Source organism: Trichechus manatus, unplaced genomic scaffold (genome assembly GCF_000243295.1).
Source record: "Trichechus manatus latirostris isolate Lorelei unplaced genomic scaffold, TriManLat1.0 scaffold00015, whole genome shotgun sequence".
NCBI lineage: Eukaryota > Metazoa > Chordata > Mammalia > Sirenia > Trichechidae > Trichechus > Trichechus manatus.
Window position 1 is genome coordinate 11,312,731 of NW_004443951.1, and position 26,660 is coordinate 11,339,390.

General features: G+C 39.7%; 1 protein-coding gene across 1 annotated transcript in view; it reads left to right on the forward strand.

Annotated features, from left to right (window-relative positions):
* ZSWIM5 (zinc finger SWIM-type containing 5) overlaps positions 1–26,660 on the forward strand; it is a 192,072-nt gene that overhangs the window by 107,138 nt on the left and 58,274 nt on the right. Inside the window, exons 2-4 of the mRNA XM_004371805.1 lie at positions 823–1,179; positions 19,485–19,633; positions 20,412–20,562. Of these exons, the coding sequence (XP_004371862.1) occupies positions 823–1,179; positions 19,485–19,633; positions 20,412–20,562 (657 nt within the window). The remainder of the gene's footprint in view (positions 1–822; positions 1,180–19,484; positions 19,634–20,411; positions 20,563–26,660) is intronic.

Sequence of the window (26,660 nt, forward strand, 5' to 3'; positions counted from 1 at the left end):
TTAGTCTTAGAAGAAATACAACCAGAATGCTTCTTAGAAGCGAGGATGGGGAAACTTTGATTGCTTACTTTGAACACATTATCAAGAAAGACCAATCACTAGAAAAGGATATCATGTTTGGTAAAGTGGAAGGTCATCGAAAATAAGGGAAACTCTCAATGACATGGATTGACACAATAGCCACAACAATGAACTCAAACATACCGAAGACCATGAAGATGGCACAGGACTGGGCAACATTGACTTTTCTTATACATAGGGTCCCCGTGAGTCAGAGCCAACTCAACAGCAACTAACAACAACAACAATATGATCACTAATTGGGAGTTGTATTGAGTAAGAAATGTCCTTGATTTTCCTTGTTCTGTCTCCCGCCCTTCCTCATGGCACTCTTTTAGTTTCTCTTCCACTTTCCTTATTCTACGTTGTATTGATGTTATTTGCGGACTCGCCTTTGGCCACTACCCGGAGCTCAAAATCTGTTACAGAGGTTCTTAACTTATTAGGGGCTATAAACCTTGTTGAGACTATGATGATAGCTATGAACTATCTCCCTATAACAATGCATATAGCTACAAACTAATACAAATTTACATATAAATTCAGGGAGTTCATGGACTCCAGGTTAAGGACCTTAGTTCTATGTGCTTGAGACCAAGGCCTGAGTTTCATTGGCCTTTGTGTCTGTGGCACAGCCTAGCATATATATAGGGGAAACTCAGTAAATAGTTTCTGAATTGATGATTTGAAATGCAAAATGAGAAACTTTAAGTCTCTTACTACTGAATATCTCTCTAAACACTTTTTTCTTTGTTTCCTTAGGCTTCCATCTGAGTGGTACAGTAACTGAGCCGGCCACTGCTTCTGAACCAGCAATGACTTACAAAGTTGCAATCAGTTTTGATCGATGCAAAATTACTTCAGTGACATGTGGCTGTGGGAATAAGGATATATTCTACTGTGCTCACGTGGTAGCGCTCTCACTCTACAGAATCCGTAAACCAGAGCAAGTCAAATTGCGTCTTCCTATCTCAGAAACCCTTTTCCAGATGAACAGGGATCAGCTACAAAAGTTTATTCAATATTTAATTACGGCACATCACACTGAAGTTCTTCCTACCGCACAGAAACTGGCAGATGAGATTCTATCTTCCAACTCAGAAATCAACCAAGTGCATGGTAATTGTTCAGCATTTTAGTTGCTAAAAATATACTTTGTTGCTATATTTATATTGCTTCTTTAACAGTTGTGGTGTTTTTACAATTATTATCACTTAAACTTGATTCATTCTATGGAGACAAGCGTATATTTAACTCAGTTACTTGAAGCAATCTAATTATCTACCTCATAAAGATTGTATATTGTTAGCTTATGTACTTTATTCATCCACACAATCCCTGTCCCCAAGAGCTGAAAATATTCAAGAGTGAAAGAGAGCACAAAATAACTTGTGCCATTCAGTGAAATGATATGAGAATTCTCTCAACATTTCAAGATCCTGCATGGCTTCAGGGTAGTTCTGAGGAGAATGTGTTAGCACTGTGCTTATTATGAGCTGTATAATGGGGATGCATGATGGAAAAAGAGATTATATTCCCTTACTTATTCAACAAGTATTTTTTGAGAACCTACTATGTGCAAGTAACTGTGCTGGTTGTTGAGGGGATAAAACAGACACGATTCCTACCTTCCTGCTTATAATCTAGTAGAAAAGACAGAGAAGTCTGAAATAAATGCATGCTTTTATAATGAAGCCAGGTTGTAGAGACTTAACCATAGAAAACCATTGAAGGATTTCAAGAAGAGGAGTTAAATCAGCCAACTTTTTTTATTTTGCTTGTTAGGGCCTACTATGTACCCGGCATCATGCAAAAAAACTTTATATATGTTAATTCATTTAGTCTTCAAAACTACCCTGTGGGGTAGGTGTTACAATCATTTCTGCTTTATAAATAAGGAAATTATTTTTAACCCAGGCTCATCTGACATCAGAACTCATGCTTTTTATGTTTCTCTACATTACCTCTCTATTAAGAAGATAACTTTTGTTTTAGGAGAATAACTTTTACTACCTGTCTGTTTCAGGGAGAGCTTTGGTACTGGTATGAGGATACAGTGAGACCAGCTGGGTGGCCTGTGTGATACAATGGTCCATGTGCCAGAGGGCTTGCTTTTCCTAGTTGTCCAACAAAGCCAATCAAGTCCTACAAACAACTTCACCACTTCACAGAAAGAAACAAGGATATTCAAACAGGTTTCCAGAAGCTCTTGCTAACCAACATAAATAATCGTCTATTGCTTTATACCCAAAGTTGTAGTGTTTACATGGTAACTCGGCTCTCACTATTTGAGTAATATGGTCAAAAAATAGCTCTGTTTGTCTCTTCTTACCCTAAATGGGGAGGCTGTTCTTCTTTTTTGGCCTCCTTAAGTTAGAGCTCTTGGGCACCTGAGTTCTGCCCCATTGCCTAGGTCTATAGCACCAGAGAGAAGTATAGCTCTGTACCCCAGTAAGTGGGCTATGATCTGCTTTCCTGCCTCACTCTCTTTCATAGAATTTCATAGAATTGTTGCCTGTTTCCAGGTTCTCTTGCCTTCTCTTGAACTGACCACCTTGATTCAGGACCAGTATTGTACCTGCCTTTTTTACCACCCCTGTCACCGAAGCAGCCTACTCCCTCTTTACACTACCACTGTGCTGAAGCAACCGTCATCCCTTGTTACACCTCCCATCCCAGTGTCTTATTATTTGTCTGAAATTAGGCTGAAATTGCCACATTGAACTTGAGATGTGATTCTCAACCTATCCCAAGAACTATTGCTTCTGTATCTGTGTTTATGCCATGCTTACTTATATTAGCTTCCTACACCTTGTTCCATAGCATTTCACAGACGTTTCCAGATCTATCTCTGATAACCAGTGCTGATATAGGCAATTGTACTGAAAATGTTATTAAAAAAAAAAAAATGGAGATACTGTAGAGGTAAAATGGACTGGGTACAACATCCAGGTGTGTTGAATGAGTTGGGAGTAAAGAAGAGGAAGATCAGAGAAAACTGAATTCCAAAATATCTAGCTCAGGTGGCATTGATGATTAATGATGATGTGGCCATTCATTTAGGGAGCATAAGAAGATGAAAGAATTTGGAGGAAGATGAATTTAGGTTTGAGGTGCTTAAAGTATATTTTGGAAAAGATTTCTGATAAACAATTGGCTGTATGGATCTGGAATTGAGGGTAAAAGTCAGAATATTGGAGTCAGTAGCACAGAGATGATATTTGAACTCATGTTTCTGTTTCCTGCTGAATATTTAAATACTTAGAACATCTTTCTGCCCCTTTCTCCCTTACCCCACTCCTCACTCGGACAGACCTAAGACACCAGTAATAAGATTTCTAAAGCTGCTTGCTGACTACTTTTCATTTTAGAAATGGATTAGGCCTTGCTCTGTTCCTTAGTTCCCTGAAACTTTTTTCTAATAGTAGTCTTGATATGTATTTATAACTAGATTTTGCCTCATCCTTTTTGGATTGGTGATTCAATTTGGACTGTCTTTACAACTCTGCCTCTAGAACTGCTCCATGCCCTTTTTGTGATTTGCTCTGGTGACCCCACAGCCCAGGATTCTCTGAGATACAACATATTGGCCAAGGTTTCTGTTTCTGCTTATCCATAAAGAGTGAGTAAATACCAAGAGAAAAGTAAAAAAAAACTTGAGGAGTCAGGTCAGGAACCATGTCTTAACTACTTTTTGAATCCCTATCACCTAGCATGGTACCTGGAAAATAATAAATATTCTATGAACATTTGTTGAATGAATACTATTTTGGATTGAATTATGTCCCTAAAAAATATGTGTTGTAAATACTAACCTCTATGCCTTTGGTTATAATCCAATTTGGGAATACATTGTCTTTGTTATGTTGATGAGGCAGGATTAGTGTAGGGTATATCTTGAGTCAATCTCTTTTGAGATATAAAAGAGATTAAACAAGTGTGCAGAGAGAGATATAGGGTAAGATAGATGCCAGTATACATGGAGATCTCCAAGGAACCAGGAAGCAGAAGCTGAAGACACAAGGACCTTCCTCCCAAGCTGACAGAGAGAGAAAGCCTTTCCCTAGAGCCAGCATCCTGAATTTGGACTTCTAGCCTCCTAAACTGTGAGAAATTAAATTTCTGTTTGTTAAAGCCATCTTTTTGTGATCTTTCTATTATAGTAGCACTATATAAATAAGACAGAATTTGGTACTGGGAGTGGGTGGGGTGTGCTGTAACAGATACCTAAAATATGGAAGCAGTTTTAGAACTTGGGTAATGGGTAGAGGATGGAAGAGTTTGAAGGTGCCTAATAGTAAAAGCCTAAATTTCCTTGAAGAGACTGTTAGTAGAATTATGGATATCAAAGGCAGTTCTGATGAGGGTTCAGAAGGAAGTGAGAAGAGCTGTAGAGAAAGTCTCTCTCTATCATCTTAGAGAATACATATGGCACCAGCAGCAGAATGTTGCTAGAAATGTGGACATTAAATGTGATTCTGGTGAGGCTTTAAGAGAAATGATGAACACGTGATTGGACAATGGAGGAAGGGCGATGCTTTTTATGCAGTGGCAAACAACTTGTCTGGATTATGTTCAAATGTTTGGTTGAAGGTAGACCTTGTAAGTGATGAACTTGGATATCTGGCTGATGAGATTTCTAAGCAAGACCTTAAAGGGGCCACCACACAGTTTCTCCTTGCCACTTACAGTAAAATGCAAGAGGAAAGAGGAAAGAGATGGACTTAAAAATGAACTGTGCAAAATGAAAACAGAACTTAAAGATTTGGAAAATTGTGTTGTACAAACTAAGAACACATGTCCTAGAATGTTCACCAAAGACATGGCTGCACAATCTCTTGTTAAAGAGATTAAGCCTGTGGCTGATGCATCTAACCAGCTACCACAGCAGAAAACCCATCAACTTAGACTGAAGAGGACAGAGGAAGAACGAAAGGAAAGAACGCTGTCCACCTCTTGGAATGTTACAGGCAGGAAACAGGCCAAAGGAGCTACATCAGTTGTCCTCCAAGAAAAGAAAAGGACCATTGCTGGAGCACCAAGAGATCAGCAGAACTGTTGGAAGGAGCACAGAAAGCAGGGCCTTCTTGGTTTCAAAGGTTCACGCAATGGTCTTCTGGATCTCAAAGGGTGGGGCCGCAGCCAGCAAAGTTTCAAAGAGTTGAATCTTCGCTAACTCAGTTCTGGAGTGTGAGGCTACTGTTAAGGTGTGCCATGGGTATGGGGCTGCCCCCCAGTCTGAGGGGGTGGAGCTGACATGCCCAAGGGACAGAAGAACATGCCTTGTCGGGGCTGAGGTGGGGTCACCACTCAGGGACTAGGATAATGGGGATGCCGAAAACTGAGGGAGCAGAGTTGCCGTCCCAGTGGGCTGAAGACGGGGCTGAAGCCCAGGGCCAAGATTCCTCCACCCAGAATCCAAGAGGGTATAGCCAAAACCCAGAGTCTGGGGGGTAGGGCCATTGCCCAGATGGTCTCAGAGAACAGGGAATTATTTTCAAGCCTTGAGAACTAGTGTAATTTGTTCTGCTGGGTTTTGGACTTGCTTGGTGCCTGTTATCCCTTCTTTCCCTCCAGTTTTTCCCATTTGTGATGGAAACATCTATCTTGTGCCTGTTCTACCATTGTACTTTGGAAGCAGATAACTTGTATTCTAGATTTCACAGGTTCACAGATGAAGAGGAGTTTTGCCCCATGATGGAATACACCTAAAGTCTCACCCATATATGATTTAGATGATTCAGAAGATATGATTTTGGACTTGGAGTTAATATAAAACTTTTGGAATGATGTGTTGGGGTGAATGTGTTTTGCATGTGGCAAGGACATGAATTTGGGGGACCAAAGGGTGGAATGTTATGGATTGAATTGTGTCCCCCAAAAATATGTGTTGTAAATCCTAACCTCTATGCTTGTGGTTATAATCCCATTTGGGAATGTGCTGTCTTTGTTATGTTAATGAGGTGGGATTAACATAGGGTGTGTCTTGAGTGAATCTCTTTTGAGATATAAAAAGAGATTAAACAAGCAAGTTAGCAAGCAGAGATGGGATAAGATAGACGCCAGGACACATGGAGATCTCCAAGGAACCAGGAAGCAGAAGCTGAAGAGACAAAGACCTTCCTCCAGAGCCAACAGAGAAAGCCTTCTCCTAGAGCCAGCGCTCTGAATTTGGACTTCTAGCCTCCTAAACTGTGAGAAAATAAATTTCTGTTTGTTAAAGCCATCCTCTTGTATTTCTGTTATAGCAGCCCTAGATAACTAAGACAAACACATACATGCATATACAGATAATAAAACAAGAACCAATGTAGGAATTAGCAAAGTACCATGAGAAAAAGCTAACAAGTTACTAAAATCATATGAAAACATATTCAGAGAACAGAAAGAGTTCATTCATTACAAATATGATGCCAAAAATTAAAAAAAAAAAAAAATCCTCAGTAGAAGTGTTGGAAAATAAAGCTAAGGAAACTTCCTATAGGGCAGAGCAAAGACAAAGAGATGAAAAACAGGAGGAAAAAAAGAAATTGAAGAGAACCAGCCCTGGAAGTTCAATGTTTAAATAATAGAGGTTCTAGAAATAGAGAACAGAGAAACAAAGGTAAGGAATTCATTAATGAACTAATAGAAGAAAATCTTCTAGAACAAAAATACAAGTTTTGAAAGTGAAAAGATTCTGCTAAGTGCCCACCAGTGGAAAAAGAAGACTCTTTTGCATAAGTTGTGCTGAATCAATTGAATATTCATGTGAAAAAAATTGAAACTTGATTCCTACTTTATACTGTACAGAAAAATCAATTCTATATGAATTGTAGATATATATGTGAAAGTAAAACAATAAACTTTATAGGTGATAACATGAGAGAATATCTTCATGTCCTTTCATGAGGTAGGGAAAGATTTCTTAAGTAGGAAAAGAGTGATAAATTGAACTACATTAAAAATTGTCAGTTTTGCCCAAAGCTATCTATGGATATAGTGCAATCCTGATCCAAATACAAACAGCATTCTTTAATGAGATGGAAAAACTAATCACCAGCTTTATATGGAAAGAAAAGAGGCCCCGGATAAGCAAAGCATTATTGAAGAAAAAGAACAAAGTAGGAGGCCTCACACTGTCTGATCTTAGAAGCTACTGTACAGGAAGGTAGTCAGAACAGCCTACGATAGTCAAAACAATGTGGTACTGGTAGAACGACAGACTCATAGACCAATGGAACAGAATCAAGAACCCAGACATAAATCCATCCACCTACGGTCAACTGATCTATGACAAAGGACCAAAGTCCATTAAATGGGGGAAAAAGACAGTCTTTTTTAACAAATGGTGCTGGCAAAACTGGATGTCCATCTGTAAAAAAATGAAACAGGACCCGTACCTCACACTGTACACAAAAACTAACTCAAAATGGATCAAAGACCTAAATATAAAACCTAATATGATAAAGAACATGGGAGAAAAAATAAGGACAACGCTGGGGACCCTAATGCCCATGCATAAATAGAATATAAACCATAACTAGCAATGCACAAACACCAGAAGATAAACTAGATAACTGGGAGCTCCTAAAAATTAAACATTTATGCTTATCAAAAGACTTCACCAAGAGTAAAAAGAGAACTTACAGACTGGGAAAACATTTTTGGCTGACATATTTGACAGGGGTCTCATCTCTAAAATGTATAGAATACTTCAACATCTCAACAACAAAAAGACAATCCAATTAAAAAATGGACAAAAGATATGAATAGACATTTCACCAAAGAAGACATTCAGGAAGCTAACAGACACATGAGGAAATGCTCGCAATCATTAGCCATTAGAGAAGTGCAAATCAAAACTACATTGAGATGACATCATTGAACCCGAAATTACTGGCACTAATCAAAAAACAGAAAATAACAAATGTTGGAGAGATTGTGGGGAACTCAAACTCTCTACACTGCTGGTGGGAATGTAAAATGGCGCAACCACTATGGAAAACAATATGGCGCTTCCTTAAAAAGCTAGAAATAAGAAATACCATATGATCCAGCAATCCTAGTCCTCAGAATATATCCTAGAGAAATAAGAGCTGTTAACAGGAATAGACATATGCACACTCATGTTCGTTGCAGCATTATTATTCATAATAGCAAAAAGATGGAAACAACCTAAATACCCATCAGCAGATGAATTGATAAATTATGTACATACACACAAAGGAATACTACGCAACAATAAAGGACAATGATGAATCCATGCAATATCTCACAACATGGATGAATCAGGAGAGTATTATGCTGAGTGAAATAAGTCAATGACAAAAGGACAAATACTATATGAGACCACTACTATAAAAACCCAGGAAAAGGTTTACACACAGAAGAAAACCATCTTTGATGGTTACAAAAGAGGGGAAGCATGGGGAGGGGAAATCACTAACTAGATAGTAGACAAGTGTTAACTTTGGTGAAGGAAAGACACACAATATAGAGGAAGTCAGTACAGCTTGACCAAGGCAAAGTCATAGAAGCTTCCTAGACATATCCAAACACCTTGAGGGACCAAGTTGCTGGGGCTGAGGGCTGGGGACTATGGTCTCGGGACACCTTGGTCAATCGCATAACAGTTGAAGAAAATGTTCTACATCCTACTTTGGTGAGTAGCATATGGGGTCTTAAAAGCTTGCAAGTGATCAACTATGATACATCTATTGGTCCCATCCCATCCAGAGCAAAGGAGGATGAAGAAAACCAAAGACAAAAGCAAAATATTAGTCCAGAGGACTAATGGACCGTATGAACCACAGCCTCCACCAGCCTGAGCACAGAAGTAAATGGTGCCAGGCTACCACTAACAACTGCTCTGACAGGGATCACAGTAGAGAGTCCTGGACAGAGCAGGAGAAAAAGGTAGAACAAAATTCAAATTCACATAAAAAGACCAGACTTAGTGGTCTAACAGAGACTGGAGGAACCCCCGAGACTATGGTCCATGGACACCTTGCTAAGTCAGAAGTGATGCCACTCCAACCAAAGTCCACCTTTCAGCAATAGATTAGACAGGCCTGTAAAACAAACAGTAACACACATGAGGATAGTGCTGCTTAGTTCAAGCAAGTGTACAAGACCAAATGGGCAACACCTGACAACAAGCAAAGACAAGAAGGCAGGAAGGGACAGGAAAACTGGACAAATGGACACGGGGAACCCAGGGTGTAAAGAAAAAGGGAGAGAGTGCTGACACATTGCAGGGATTGCAACCAATGTCACAAAACAATTTGTGTATAAATTTTTGAATGAGAAGCTAATTTGCACTTTAAACTTTCACCTAAAGCACAATAAAATTTTTTTAAAAACTAAGAATGTCTGTTTATCAAAAGGCAGTTTTAAGAGAGTGAAAAAAGCAAGCTAGTAGTGGGAGAAGTACTTAAAATAGGTAACTGGCAAAGGGCTTGTATCCTAAATACAGAAGAATCCCTGCAAGTAGTAAAATGGACGAGAAAAATAGGCACTTGGCAAAAAAGGATATCCAAGTGGCTAATAAACATATTAAAAGGTACTTTAACTTAATAATCAGGGAAACACAAATTAACAGAGAACAATGAGATACCACTACACACCCACCAGAATGGCTAAAATCTTTTAAACTGTCAATATCAAGTTTGGTGAGAATATTGAGCAACTAAAAGTCATATATTGCTGGTGGTAGTAGGAATTGTTACAATCACTTTGGGAAGTTGGCATTATCTAACTGAAGTTAAACATATGCATACCCTGTGACCCAGAAATTTTTCCCTTATGCAATAGAAATGTCTATACAATAGAAATGAGAAGCATAATTTGTAATAGCCTAAAACAGTAGAATGGCTGTAAATTGTGATACATTCATATAATGGAATACTATATGTCAATGAAAATAAATGAAGTATTGCTAAACACAGTAACCATGGGTGAATCTTGCAAACAGATAAGGATGGTATGAGAAAGGAAAACCATAGGCCCATTTGACTCATGAATATAGATGTAAAAGTCATAAAATAAACCAAATCCAACAATAGATTTTAAAAAATAATACTCCAAGACCAAGCTGGGTTTATTCCAGGAATGCAAGGATATGCACTTATTAGAAAATCTATAAATACCATTCAGCATATTCAAAGATTAAAGAAAAAATGACGTATGAACGTTGGTCCACCTTTTCGGTGAGGCTGCGAACCCCAGGAGATCCTGGCCAAACCCCCGGTCAGACTGTGGTCATCAGACCTCATTGTCCCCACCCCTTCAACCCCCTAGAAACTCCTTAATAAAATAGTTTGACCAAAAAGAAAAAAGAAAAAAATCCATTGGTCTGTCTTGTACATTGAATATTCATTCATGATTTTTTTTTTTTTTTTGGTAATATCATCCACTAATCATTTGGAAATATTGGTTCACCACGTTATTCAGATCTTCCAAATGTTAACACTTTCATAATATCAAAATATTACATTTCTTTAATATCACCACTGATCTTAATCAGAAGAGTGTTTAAGAACTGGGAAACAGTCAAGCTCACAGTGACAGATACAAGTTTTCTAAAATAGTCATTTTTGCTTGAAATTTCGAATTTTATCGTTGGCAACAAATACTGTCAGTTGTTTTCCTTGAAGCGACAGGCTCACTTTGTTCATTTTTGAGCAAATGTTTGCAATATACCCAAGTTTGAATAACCATAATTGTCTGTTATTCTCTCAAGTAAAAATGGTATTTCATTAAAAAAAATGTCTAGTTCACTCACCTCAAACAACCACGTAAGTGCTTTTCCTCAGGACACCCTTCATACTTGAGTATGCATGCAACAAGTTTTTTGTACATATAGCGGAAGTGCTTTATATATGTACTTCATATTTTATCACACAGAATAGTAAAAAGATGTGTACTCAAGTGTTGAGATTTAATAAAAGTAACAATTTTTACTGCTTCGTCAAGGACATTCATAAGTGAGACTGGCATTTTTTTATTCCAAATTAGCAGCAGGGAAGAATATAATGACTACTAGTACTGTTTGGTGTCATTGCCTTGATTCATTTAGCCACAATTTCTTTTGCACCATCAGTGCAAAAGTCAACAGCATAAAAACGAGAAAAAAGAGGCAAATAACATCTTAGTATTACTATGGAAATAGTTTTAACCTAATAGACCCTTTAAGGGGTCTCTGTGGACTCAACACCTTAAGAACTTGCCTTAACCTAAAAATAAAGATTATCTTCATAAAACTGCAGCTTTCATTCTAAATGGGAAACATTAGAAGTATTCCCTTCAAAATCAAGAAAAAAGAGAAGGTTGTCCACTATCACTACTGTTCTGATAGTCAAATCAATTAGAACGTTTGTGTATGCATACAAGAAGTTTCTTTATATATGGCCTTCCTGGCCCTGGGTTTGTAGTTCTGCCAAGATAATTTGCTAGGCCACAGTCTTGCAAAGGGTTTGGAGAGTCTGTTATTCAAATAAGGTATGTAAAACCTTTGCAGGAATTGGACAGTTTACTGTGCAAATACGGTGACTGTGGCCTACTAAGGGGTTTGGTCAGTTCATGGTCTTGGTAGAAGGAGTAGACTTAAAAGAGACAATCCCACAGAGATTGAGGGGGACCTCACTACCATCAAGAAGAACAACCAGGAGCGGAGCTCACTGTTTGGACTCAGGGTCCCTGTGCTGAGAACCTCCTAGACCCAGGAGATAGAGCTGTAACACTGGTGACAGTGCAGGACAGCAGTGGCATGAAATGGCAGTGGCACAGTATCGAGAGACAGCTGCAGTAGGCTTTGCAACCCATGGAGCAAGAGAGCTGAGTGCCTTCAGGCAGGAGGCTTGCTGGTGGAGTGGGGTGCCTTTGGGCACGTCGGGAGAGCCAAAAGAGCTGTAATGCTTACCCAAGCAAGGCAGAGGCTCGCCTGAGTGGAGCCAGCCTGCGGGCACAGCGAAGAGAAGGGCCAGGAAAAGTACAGCTTGCCTGCAGGCACAGCCAAGAAACGAGGCCTGCCTGCGGGCACAAGAGAGAAGGAGCTGAGAGCTGTCTTGGTTGGAAGCTATCCTGATTGAAGAACTGTATCCTGTCTCCTGAGTTGTTCCCGTTACCTCCAAGTTGATCCTGATCCTGAATCGTAACCTGTTAAACTTCGTTAATAAACTCCATAATCATGAGTATGGTCTGTGAGTTCTGCATGAGGTCTGTGAAGCCATTGCAACGAATTATCAAACCCAGCAGAGAAGTAGAGTGCTCTGGGGAGGACAGCTGGTGTCAGATTTGTTAAGTAGAGTGGAGGTATGTCTGACCTCCACCTCATAGGAATCAGCTTCGGTTTAATGGTTCTCATCCCTCCCCCACCTGAATTTAGATGGCTTCTGATGCTACAGCTACATTACAACATGTACAGAGAAAAAACGACTGGAAGGAAATGCACAATAATATTAACAATCTCTGACTGGTGGAATTATAGGTGAATTTTTATTTTTTTTATGCTTTACTCTATTTTCTTCAATAAGCATGCATTTTTTAAAATTAAGGTGAAAATGTGCATAACAATATGCATATACCATCTCAACAATTTCTACAAGTGCAATTCAGTGACGCTGATTACATTCTTCAAGTTGTGCAACCATTCTTTCTGTCCTTTTCCAAATCATTCCACTACCATTAACATAAACTCAATGTTCCCTATGCAAAAACTCCCCTTTTTACCTCTCTCCCACCCTTGGTAACCACTAATAATCTTTGGTTTCTGTATATTTGCATATTTCACGTAAGTGACATCATACAACATCCTTCTGCAACTGACTTATTTCACTCAGCATGAAATTCTCAACGTTCGTCCATGTAGTGGCATTCATCAGGACTTCATTTCTCTTTATGGCTGGGTAATATTCCATCTTGTGCATATACCACATTTTGTTTATCCATTCATCTACTGGTGGACATTTCAGTAGTTTCTACTTTTTGGCTATTGTAAAAAGTGCTACAATGAACATTGGTATACAGGTTGTAAAAAGTGCTACAATGAACACTGGTATACAGGTTTCTGTTTGCATTCATGCCTTTGCGTCTTGTGGATATACCTAGGATTGGGATTGTTGGGTCATATGGTAGTTCTATGTTCAACTTTTTGAGGAACTGCCAAACTGATTTCCACAGTGACCGTACCATTTTACATTCCCACCAGCAATGGACATAGGTTCCAGTTTCTCCATGGTAAGGATATATTACTTTTATAATTTAAGAAAGGATATTTAAGAATATACTGTGGAAAAATTTCCTGAGGAAAACCTCAAAGGCTAATATCAAAGTGTCATTTATGTGGACTGGGTCCACTTTACAGCTACTGAGAGTAAGCAGCTTTATACTTTTATCTCTTTTTATGAAAAGACTAAAATGTTCCAGCCAGTGAGCATACCTAAGGACATTTTTATCTTTTTTTTTTTTTTTTAAGATTTTTTTCTGGTAGTTAGTGAGGGGCAGTTAGGCCTGTTTGTGAACCCCAGGCCTAGTTTGTCTACTTAAAGCTATCTGTACTCTTGTTCATTCATTCCTATATGCTGTACCCTCCTCAGCTGCTAACCAAAAGGTCATCGGTTTAGATCCACCAGCCGCTCCTTGGAAACCCTATGGGGCGGTTCTACCCTGTCCTACAGGGGTCGCTGCGATTCAAAATCGACTTGACAGCCGTGGGTTTGGTTTGTTTGGTATCCTCCTCTACTATCTGACCTTTGAATGTTGCCATTTCTCTTCGATTAATTTTAAGTTTTCTCCTCTTCTTACTCTGCATGCTCTCCATAGGCAATCTCAGCTGCATCTTTGACTTCAGATGTCATCTCTGTGCTATGAATCAGAGATGTATTTTTCCATCCCGTATCTTCTAAGGTTTAGACTCTGTATCCAGTTATTTCATATCACATAGGCATCCCAAGATCAACATATTCAAACATGAACTTATGATCTTTGTCTTCAAACATACTTTTCCTATTATGGATTGAATTATGTCCCCCCAAAATATGTGTTGTGCTGTAAATCCTAATCCCTATACTTGTGGATGTAACGCCATTGGGAATAGAATTTTCTTTGTTATGTTAATGAGGCCGTATCAGTGTAGGGGGTTCTTTTTCTGCTGACTTATTTCATTCAGCATGATACTCTCAAGGTTCATCCATGTAGTGGTCAGTCACTTTTGAGATATAAAAAGAACAGATCAGGCACAGAAGCAGGGAGGCACAAATGGAGAAAGACTGATGCCACATGGAGGTCACCAAAGAACTGAGAAAGAGAAGCTGAAAGAGACAAAGATTTTCCCCCAGAGTGAACAGAGCCTTCCCCTAGAGCCAGAGTCCTGAATTCAGACTTCTAGGCTCCTAAATTGTGAAAAAATAAATTTCTGTTCATCAAAGCCACCCACTTGTGGTATTTCTGTTATAGTAGCACGAAGAAACTAAGATACCTCCTGTGTTCGCCATCTCAGTAAGTAGCACCACCGTCTAGCTACTGGCTCAAGACAAACCTGGTAGTCATTCCTAGCATCTTTCTCTTTCTTATATGTCATATGCATTCCATTCCAAGGCCTGTTCATTTTGCTTCCTAAATATATTTCAAAAATTTCTACTCTCTGTTGATAACTGCCATCACTCTAAATTAAACTACTGTAATCTCTCACTTACATTGCTGCTCTAGTCTTCTAATTGATCTATGTCCACTATTGTTCTCCTCTATTCCATTCTCCACACAACCATCCAAAGTGACTTTTCTATAACTACCAATTTTGTCATATCACTTCTTACTTAAAATCTTTCATGGCCTCCTGTTGCTCTTAGGATAAAGTACAAATTTCTTACCATAGCCTATAAAACCTTGTATGATCTGACTCGTGCCTATATTTTCACACAAAATTCCCTCTCCTTGGAGTACTTTTCCTATCCTCCCCCTTTATTATAGTTATATTTAATTACCAAAGTAATTTATGACTTCATGTTTTTTAAAACAAAAAATACAAGCAGTATTTCCCCCTACTGTCTGCAGACTCATGGCGACCCATTCCTTGGGTCTTAATTTAAATGTCACTTTCTAAGGAAAGCCTTCTTTTATGTGTCTTTCTTTCCATACCAATATGTGTATGTGTGATTATTTGCTTCCCAGTAATTCCCAATAATGTCCCTCTCCTCCGCTAGTCTATAAGGTCCTTGAGGGCAGAGACAATACTTGCTTTGTTTACCAATATATATCCAGTATTTGGCACAGGTCCTGGTACATAGTAGGCTCTCAGTAAATATTGGTTGAATAAATGAAACTATACTCTTAGAAAATCCTCCTTGGGGCCTCTAGCCAGTTTATGCCTTCCCCAAATGACTTTGATTCCCTCAACAGTCTTCTGTATCAACTCCCAGTAGTTTATTACCTGGATGCCCCAAATATTGACTTTTTTTGCTGCAACTACCCATTTTGGCAGCTCAGTTTCTCATCTCCTGGGTCAATTGTAGATCATCAAATGTTACACAACTAGCTTCCTTTCTTTCCTATCAAATAAATAAATTCATTTGAAGTTTTAGGTGAAATGTTACTGTTAGTAACTCCCAAGGTTTTGCCGTATCCTAGCCCTATCCCAGCAGTTCTCTATAGTCAGCTTAAGCCGAAACCAGATTCATTGCTGTGTAGTCGATTCTGACTCATAGTAACCCTATAGGACAGAGTAGAACTGCCCATAGAGTTTCCAAGGCTGTAATCTTTATGGAAGCAGACTGCCACATCTTTCTCCCTTGGAGCAGCTGGTGGATTCACACTGCCAACCTTTCAGTTAGCAGCCGAACACTTAACCACTGCACTATCAGGGCTCCTTATTGTTGGCTTACTAGTTATTTATTGTAAACTGTGCCTTATTTCTTTCACAGCTGCTTCCATTACCACAGCTGCTGCCACTACCTGGGCTCCAAGGATTTTCAAGTTTTCTGCATAGCCCTTCAAATCCTTAAGAGGATGTCACTCCATACTCCAGCGAGTTGATTAAGGCCACCTTCCCTGGGAGACTGGGTCCTGCTCCTGCTTTTTTCATATCCTAATTGAACCACCCAATGATTGGAAATAGTATTCAAACCATCTTTGCCCTTTGCTCTTGGATCATCATTACTGTTCTTTCCCCACCCACATCGTTAGCTCTAAGGTACTCAGAAGCCCGGTCCTGGGTTTATACCTAGTGTATCTCAGCTCTATCCCTATGGAGCTGCTGAAAACCAGAATCCTTAGAGGTGAGATTCTAATCTGCATTTATAACACAAACCCCAATTGTGTATGTTAACATTTAAGAATAGTGGTACTGATGAGAAATCTATTATCCTCACCATGGGATAAATGCGTTATTCTAATTCCATAATCTATGTAGTAGAATAGGCAAGAAAGAATGGGATTTGGCTATCTTGGACACACTATCCAGCTTACATGCAGGGGGCCTGAAGCAAGCTGGTATATCATAGCGTATGAGGCTGGAGGCCTCTGGAGTAAGAGCCTTATAAAGAACATAGTCTTAAAGCATAGTTGGAAAGAGACCAATGTATAGATCCTGACTCATATACTTTCCATCTATTAAGTTACTTGCCCTGTCTAAGCTTTAGTTTCTTCATTTTAAAATTAGATAATACCATTTCATAGAGTTGTTATGAGAGGTCTTTGGGATTTATTTAACAGATATTTTTTGAGCACCTACTGCATGTCATACACTGTTCTACATGTTGGGGATATACCAGTGAATAAAACAGAAACAGTTTCTGCCCTCAACGGGTATACATTCTAGTGGGGATATGTACAAAAAGTGCTTATTATGGCATGTAGGAAACACTCAAATGGTTGTTATTAACAAATATTTAAGGATAAGGACTATATTTGTTTTCCTTTGCCTCTTTCAGGATACAAAATAAATACAGGATATAATATTTGTTCCTTGGAGCTTAAATCTAGGTGGTCAGTGAGATACGTATTTGTGCATTCTATAAATATTAATTCAGTGTTATAATGAGCCAGGCACTGTGAGGTACAAAAGTGAATCTCTACCCCTAAATTTCAGTTTAGTTGGGAATATATAAGAAATGCATAATTCTAATATAAAAAAAGAAAATGTTTATTTTTAAGAGAAGTAATAATAAAGTACGACAAAGCACTTACTGATGAAGATCAAAGACCACAGCCTTCAATATGGATTATGCCTCAACATAAAGAAAACAAAAATCCTCACAACTGGACCAATAAGCAGCATCATGATAAACAGAGAAAAGATTGAGATTGTCAAGGATTTCATTTTACTTGGATCCACGATCAACACCCATGGAAGCAGCAGTCAAGAAATCAAAAGACGCATTGCATTGAGCAAATTGGCTGCAAAAGAGCTCTTTAAAGTGTTGAAAAGCAAAGATGTCATGGTGTTTTCAGTTACCTCATATGCATGCGAAAGCTGGACAGTTAATAAGGAAGAACGAAGAAGAATTGACGCCTTTGGATAGTGGTGTTGGCGAAGAATATTGAATATACCATGGACTGCCAAAAGAATGAACAAGTCTGTCTTGGAACAAGTACAACCAGAATGCTCCTTAGAAGCAAGGATGGAGAGACTATGTCTCACATACTTTGGACATGTTATCAGGAGGAATCAATTCCTGGAGAAGGACATCATGCTTGGTAAAGTGAAGGGTCACCGGAAAAGAGGAAGACCCTCAACAAGAGGGATTAACACAGTGGCTGTAAGAATGAGCTCAAGCATAGCAACAATTGTGAGGATGGTACAGTACCGGGCAGTGTTTCGTTCTGTTGTGCATGGGGTCACTATGAGTCGGAACTGACTCAACGGCACCTGACAACAGCAGTAATACAGTGCTATGAATAGTGTTACTGCCTTCATATGCTGAGTATATGAACATAAGATGGGCATACTTTTGACAGGTGGCAATGGGGTAAATGGCTGATTTAGTAGGGAGTAAGGAAGAGCCCCATCTGCTGAGTGAGCTAAGCAGTACGTGAATTTGGCAGTGGTAGCCTCTCTGTATACTTGTTTTATGGTTCCTTTTTCTCATTGTGGCCCTGATTCTAGAGCTGAGGCAGTATTGACAATGAGCACTGTTGATGTTTGGACAAAGAACAGTTTAGGGGAAGGGAGTGTGAAGTAAAGGGAAACGCATAAATAAAGTCATAAGAAAATGTTGACTTCTGGGAACACTAGGTTTCTAGCTGAAGCATAGCATAAGTATAAGGAAGACAAAGCTAGAAATGAAAGTTAGGGCATGAGTATAGAGGGCCTTGAATGCCAAGCTAAGGCATTTGGACTTAGTAGAAACAGTGCATCATTGACGACTTTTGAGCAAGGAAATAATATGATCAGATCTGTGTTTAGAACAAAACGTTTGAAGAAAAGTAGCATATATAGTACATGCCATAAACTGGCATATCATATGTGTTAATTAGTATTTGTGGGCTGAATGAATATGTGAGCCCTCCTAAATCTTAGCAAGAGAGCGGCTTTGCTGTGCAGAACTGGATTTCATTTAAGCAGGACTTTGACATAAGGAGACAAGGAGAAAGGTAGACTGATTAAAACATGATATGAATTTGTAACCTGTTGCATGACTACACTTAAAGAGTGTTAACTTAGGGTTCTATTGTCACTTGAAGGCATGTTGCTAAAAACTTGTCACAGGACTCTGTCTATGAGAGAGTAGGAGAGGAAAATTCAGCTTTCATTCCACCAGTATTTCCTGAGGGCCTGTCACATTACCAGCACTATGTTCTAGGGATTCAAATGTGAACAAGTAGCTGACAGGCTCCTAAGTGAGAGGCATGTGTACATAACTACAGTAGTGCTTTAAATATTGTAGAGGTGAGCCCAGATATGAAAGAGATTTTGAGTATAAATTTATAAAATTATATCATGTTGTATGCAACTCTGCCTGTGCTTTAGGGGGCAAATTTCTAGACGTTTAAAAGTGTTGAATCCACTGGAGAAGCTACAGTTTTATAGTGAACTTTAAAAGCAGAATTTTTTTATGTTCTAAGAAAGTATTTTTTTTTTTTTTGTTTTAAGGTAATATGTGTGTATTAAGGCATATTTGAACTCTGTAAAAAAGCAAAACGAATGAAAAATAAATACCACCTTCCTAGGAAAAAAATACATCACTATTTTCATATTTGTATATCACCTTCTAGGCTTTTTCCTCTAAGATGATATTTGTAGGCCTTGGGAGAGAATACAGCTGAGACATAAGTGAACACAAAGCTAGCAGTAGATCCCTTAGTTTTATCTAGGACCACACAGTTGACCAACCCCAGATTAAAGCAGAATACCAATCTGTATTTGAATATGTTCACAAAGTGCCTTCCTGCTCTGTGTGTAGCAGGTGAACTCAGGGGATTCATTTCACTGTTCCCATTCTTCTCAGGTGCCCCTGACCCCACAGCTGGTGCCAGCATTGATGATGAGAACTGTTGGCATTTGGATGAAGAACAGGTGAAAGAACAAGTGAAGCTCTTTCTTTCCCAGGGTGGTTACTATGGCTCTGGAAAGCAGCTCAACTCAATGTTTGCCAAGGTAAGACATGAAGAGATATTTTTTTACTTCCTTAAGTAAGCTGGGCTTACCACATTTCTGGCTTCATGCATTGTAACCATCTCACTTGACCTAACTATTCTGAATGCTTGAAACCTAGTGGGAGGGCCGATCAGAGCAGACCTGAGCAAGATGCATGCAGCAAGCCCTACTACCCCTTGGCTAGGAGTGATACAGAAGAGCAGGCCCAGGGAATGTGACCAAAGCGAGGCTGATACATATTTGGAGAGTTAGGCTAGTACCATGCAACAGAAGCTAAGGGAAGAGGTCTTCTCTCAGGAAAGGCATCTGTGTGGTAACATCAGAAACAATGCTGTCAATAGCAAAGCATGCAGAAAGCTGTGGAAACAATACAAATGAGTTCAGAAGTACTCTGGGTGGCCTTTCTGGGTAGTCCTGTTCCTTCTCTACTTTCTAAATAAGTTAGCATGGCTTTGCTGGGTGTGGGGTGCGGGGTGGGGGTTAGTAAGGAAGCTACTTTCTCTTTGCTTTCACCCTAAATCTACCAAATGAGAGCTTGAAGACTAAAGTCTCAACGGTGTCTCTGAAGAGACTGAGTGTTTTGGAACTGGGTGCTCTCACAACAGGCTTTCTTGATACGTGCAGAGAACCTGCTTACAGAGCAAGAGGTCTTCTTTCTGACTTTGTGGATATATTATGCTCAGATATTTCGTCTTCTCCTCCCCCTCCTTCCCTTCCTTCTCCTTATACTTGTTTATGATGTGCAGTCACCAATTCTTTGCCCCTCCTTATGTGTTAGGTTCGAGAGATGCTGCGGATGAGAGATTCCAATGGAGCCAGGATGTTGACACTTATAACTGAGCAGTTTATGGCTGACCCACGTCTCACTCTCTGGAGGCAGCAAGGAACAAGCATGACAGACAAGTGCAGGCAACTCTGGGATGAGCTAGGTAAGTCCCCATCACTTGAAGAAGAAGTACTGTGGCCTGCCAGCTTGTCCTCTGGCAACAGTGTTAAGGGACACTTGCCATCGGTTATTGCATGGATCTCACTAAGTGGACTTTAGCCCAGCTATGGAAGATTTAGAAAGGCCACCCAGAGTAGTTCTGAACTCATTTGTATTGTTTCCACAGCTTTCTGCATGCTTTGCTATTGATAGCATTCTGTTTCTGATGTTACCACATAGAAGCCTTTCCTGAGAGAAGACCTCTTCCCTTGGCTTCTGTTGCATGGCGCTAGCCTAACTCTCCAAATACGTATCAGCCTCAGTTTTGTCACATTCTCCAGGCCTGCTCTTCTGTATCACTCCTAGCCAGATCTCTTAGACATAGGGCAGTATCTAAGATACGGGCTTGGCCTCATGCTCTTCTTTATACTCCCTTGAGAACTTTTTTGTTTAAATATCATAGCTTCAGAGCTTACCTCTATGGTGACAACTTTGAAATCTCAACCTCAACCTCTTTCCACTGATCTGAGCACCAGTCCCATATTAGCAGCTGCCCATTGAACGTTTCCATTTAAACATCCCCTGATTACCTCAAGCTTGAGAAATCCAAAAATGAACCCAGACCTTCCCTTACAAAAAAGGTTCCTCTGATTCTGGGTAGCATTGGCATTACCATTCCTTATTCTACCAAACTTATTGTTGAGGACTCTTTTTTTTTTTTTCCATTCCCTACATCAAGTCACCAGCTTCATGTGATTCCTCGACCTTCAAAATGCAATTTAGTATCTATTCCCACTTTTTATTCCCTGTCACCACGGGCCTGGTTGAGGGCCTTGACACTTATAGATTAGAACTGTGGCCTCCTGAATGGCCTCTCTATTCTAGGTTCTCCTCCTCAGGGCAGTCCTCGTTGATCATTTCTGTGTATCATTCCCCTGTCCCCAAGGCCAGTTTTTCAATGCTAATATTTATCGCCTCTCCCGGTTTTTAGAACCTTTCATATCCTGAACTTGCCATGGCCCCATTTTTGGGATATACTAGAAAAGTTCTAATATGGCAGCCTCCTGTTTACTTCACCCAGCCCAAAAAGCAACAATAAACTTAGTTGGATGGAATTACCCTCCTCTGGAGCTTAGGCAGCTCCTTATATCTTGTGCTCCTTTTGCTTTAGTGTTTATACAAAATAGTACAAGAAAAAACTACAGTTTGGGATTTTAGTGAGTTCTCCTGGACTGATCCCCTGAAGCATATGTTTTATAGGTTTAGGACTGAAAGCATTGGAAATGAGGATTAGTGATTTTTGAGACTATACTTGACTACCCTGGGGCTGGTAAACCTGGGTTTTTGGTTTGTGTACTGAGGCTTTTGGACATCATCTAAGACTCTAATGGCTTTGGAGCTCTTATTACTGATGAATGGCTACATTATAGAGTGTTATGTACCAGTCTCTGTGTTAAAGATTGTATTCACATTGTTTCATTTAATTCTCATAACAACCCTATTAGGTAACTGTGTGCCATTTGTAAAGTAACAGACAGCTCTGGTTACTTCTGGATAAAGAATAAAATAAAGAATTATAGAAAACTGTCTCTGCAGTGACACAGTCATGCCTTCTGAAGAACAGGAATGTTGTACTATTAGTCTGTGGCGACTGGTCCAGCCAGTTGTGACCAGGATTACAGGGTTACATGACAAAAGCATGGCAACTTGTGTACAAGGAACTGCTTCTAGACTCTCCTCTGAAGGGATAAGATATTGGCACCCTCATATTTTTAGATGAGAAAACTGAGTTCAGAAAAGTTAAATATTTTGTTCAAGGTCACTGCTAGTAAGTGGTGGCTCTAACACTGGAACCCCAATCTGCCTGACTCCAAATCAAACATCCGTCTGCAACATCTCCCTCAATTCTATCTTGTTATGCACTTTCTTTTTCAAAGTACATGTTTCTAGGCGGAGCCAACATGGTGCTATAGACAGAAGCACCACACCGTCCCTCCACAGCAAAAATCTGAAAAACTAAGTAAAACAGAGACAGACATCAATCCTGGAACCCTAAGGGTCAAATGAAGAGATAAAGAACTCAGCCAAGCACCAAATGGAGTAAGAAACTAACAGAGAACAGAGAGTGAGGAGAGATATGTGCAGAGGTCCCCTATCAGCTGAGGCAGCACAAATTCGCTATCTTGCACACCTGTTGGAGATTGGTGGACAGGGAATATGAGAAAGCAGCTTCACAGAGGTCCCAGCAGGGGACAGAGCACCCAGTAACCAGCAATATATGCCTTCCCACCCTCCATTCTTCTCCCACCTGCTTGACCTCTGCCACTTCATAGCTGGCTCGCATAGCTTGGCTGGCTGGGAAGTGCAGGGTCCCTGCCATGCTTGAATTTGCCCTGCCCACATCGGAGATCTGTGGACAGGGAGTATGGGAAAGCAGCTTCACGGAGCTCCCAGCAGGAGACAGAAAAACTGGTAACCAGCGATACATGCTTTCCCACCCCCCACCCTTCTTCACCCCCGCTCAGCCTCCTCTGCTTGCAGCCACAGCCTCTTGAGCAGGAGGCACAGGCTTCAGCCCTGTGCTGCTTGGATTCACCCTGCCCACACTGGCCGGCTCACTGAGTGCCATTTGTTTATTGCTGATGTTGCTTTTTTCTGTTTCTTTTGGTTTCTTCTATACCTCTCACCACCTCTCCCTCCTTTCTGTCAAATGCCTGGCTCCGTGTGCTGTCTTTACTTCTTGAAAGGCTGTGAAGTGCCTCAACTGTTGAACTACTCGGCCCACGCTGCCATGCTGGTGGGATCCCTGGAGCTTTTTTGTTTTGTTTTGTTTGTTTGATTTCTTTTTCTTTTCTCAGCTTGGGGGAGCCCCTTCTAGCTGGGCTGTACTGCAAGGCTTGGGAGCTAATTCCTCAGTCTGCGCAGCCATGTGGCTGGGATCCCTGGGGGCATTTCTTTCTCCCTTTTTTTTTTTTTTTCCTTTTCTCTCTTTTTTCCTTTTTGTCTTTCTTCATTTCTCAGTTTTTTGTCTCTCTATACTTACCTTCTCTTCTTGTCTCCTGAATATCTGCTGCTGTGTGACATCTCTACCCCTTATAGCCAGGCTGTACTTTGGGGCCTGGGAGCCACTTCCCCAATCTTCACAGCTACACCAGTGGGATCCCTGGGGCCTTCACTTTTCTTTTTTTTTTCCCCCCTAATTTTTATTTATTTATTTTCTTTCTTTTTTTTTTTTCCTCCATTTCTCAGTTTCTCATCTCTCCACTCCAATGACAAGCTCTCTTAGCACTCTTTTTTCTCTTTTTGTTTTTGGCTTCTGTTTCTCTCTCCTCTTTCTTCTCTTTCCCATACCACCTTAACTCCACACATCACAATCTCCTTCACCCTTCCTGCCTACCTGCACTGTGTGCTAAACATCATACCCCTGAGCAGCACAGGCACGGACTACCGGAACCTCCCCCGCATTGATTCCCAGCCCACCCTGTTGGCCCTAGTACATGCCACAAACATCCCATCCCAGCAACTCCACTTCAGCTGGACCTGCCCTGCTACACCATAGCTGAGTGACTAGCTCTGCCCATTGGACAAGGAGGTGAAAAGTATTGTGCTCACAGATGAGCAAACAACAAAGAACACACAGCCCACCTGCTCAGACATAACCAAATAAAACAAAAAAGCAGGACGAAACAAACACATCTACAATCAATAAACAAGGAAAATAACTACTGAATGTCCCAAAGACAACAGACAATATCAAAACATATTAAAAAGAGAGGACAGGATGTTTCCAGTAGGCATCCAAAATAAAACACCAGTTGACTTTCCAGTAGAATAAAAGACAATAGAACTACCTGATAGGGAATTCAAATCTCTAATATCCAGAGCCATCCAAGAGTTGAAGCAAAAAGCAGACAAAAATGAGGAAAAAATAGACAAATTCATGGAAAATACAGACAAAAAAATGGAAAAATTCAGGAAAATAATACAAGAACAAAATGCCAAAATAAATTCACAACTAGAAATCATAAAAATGACAATTAGGAATCCGAAAGATAAACAACAAGATTTCAGAAATGGACAGTGTCATAGAAGGGCTGAGGAGCAGGTTTGAAACGATAGAAGATAGGATCAGTAAAATTGAAGACAAACACTTGGATACAACTCTGTTTGAGGAGAAATCAGAAAAAAGAACAAAGAAAAATGAAGAAACCCTGAGAATTATGTGGGATGCAATCAAAAGCAAAAATTTGCATGTGATTGGAGTTCCAGAACAGGAGGAGAAAACAGAGAACAGAAAGGATCATTGAAGAACTACTGACAGAAAACTTCCCCAATATCATGAAAGATGAAAAGATGACCATCCAAGAAGGTCAACAAACTCCATATAGGTTAGACCCCAAAAGAAAATCACCAAGGCATATCATAATCACACTCGCTAAAACCAAAGACAAAGAAAGAATCCTGAGAGCAGCCCAAGAAAAATGAAAAATCACATACAGAGAGGAAACGATAAGACTAAGCTAGGATTATTCAGCAGAGACCATGCGGGCAAGAAGGCAATGGGATGACATATATAAAACCTTGAAAGAAAAAAATCACCAGCCAAGAATAATGTATCCTGCAAAACTTTCATTCAAATATGATGGGGAAATTAGGACATTTCCAGATAAACAGAAATTAAGAGACTGTGTAAAAACCAAACCAAACTTACAAGAATTGTTAAAGGGAGTCCTTCAGTCTGAGAACAAACAACATCAGACCACAGCCTGAATCTAGGACACAAAATTCTACCATCCAGATACCAACCTAGGAAATGAACTCTCAAAGACTATCCAAAACCAAAAGAATTATAACAGGGAACCAGAGAGGTTAATCTGTAGATGACAACAACATCAGAACAATAAAGAGGGAATAAATGGTTTAGGTATAGAACCTTCTAATGGAGAGGAAGGCAAGGTGATACTAAGTAATAATAGACTGGTTCAAACCTTCAAACCGGAAGGTAAGGGTAAATTTCAAGGTAACCACAAAGAAAGTTAACAGGCCTACTCATCAAAATAAAGAAGAGAAACATAAAGTCTCAGTAAAAACAAAATCTACAAAAACAAAAGAAATGAAAAAGAAATCCACAAACAAAAGGAATTCATCACAGGAGAGTAAGAGGAACAAAGAAAATGTCAGCACCACAAAAAAAAAAAGCACTACAAAATGACAGCAATAAACTCACTCCTATCAATAATTACACTGAATGTAAATGGCCTAAATGCATTCATAAAGAGACAGAGAGAGACAGAATGGGTGAAAAAAAACAGGATCCATCAATACGCTGTCTACAAGAGACGCACCTTGGAAACAAAGACGTAAATTTATTAAAAATCAAAGGATGGAAAAAAATACATCAAGCAAACAGCTATCAAAAAAGAGCAGGAGTGGCAATACTAATCTCAAATAAAATAGACTTTAAAACAAAATCCACCATAAAAGACAAAAGAAGGGGACTATATCATGATTAAAGGGATGATCCAACATGAAGACATAACCATAATAAACATTCACGCACCCAGCAACAGGGCTCCAAAATACATAAACTCTTAACAGCTCTGAAAAGAGCAACTGACAGTTCCACAGTAATAGTAGGAGACTTCAACACACCACTCTCGATAAAGGACAGAACATCTAGAAAGAAACTCAGCAAAGATACAGAAGACCTAAAGGGCACAGTCAGCCAACTTGACCTCACAGACACATATAGAACCCTCCACCCAACATCTGCCAAGTACACATTCTTTTCCAATGCACATGGAACATTCTCCAGAATAGACTACATTTTAGGCCACAGAGCAACCCTCAACAAAATCCAAAACATTGAGATAATACAAAGTATCTTCTCTGACCACTACACCATCAAGGTAGAAATTAACAAGAGGAAGAGCAAGGAAAAAAAATCAATTACATGGAAACTGAATAACTTCCTCCTTACAAACCACTGGGTAATAGAAGAAGTCAAAGATGGAATCAAAAAATTCCTAGAATCAAATGAGAATGAAAACGCATCATACCAAAACATTTGGAACAGAGGAAAGTCAATCCTTACACGGCAAT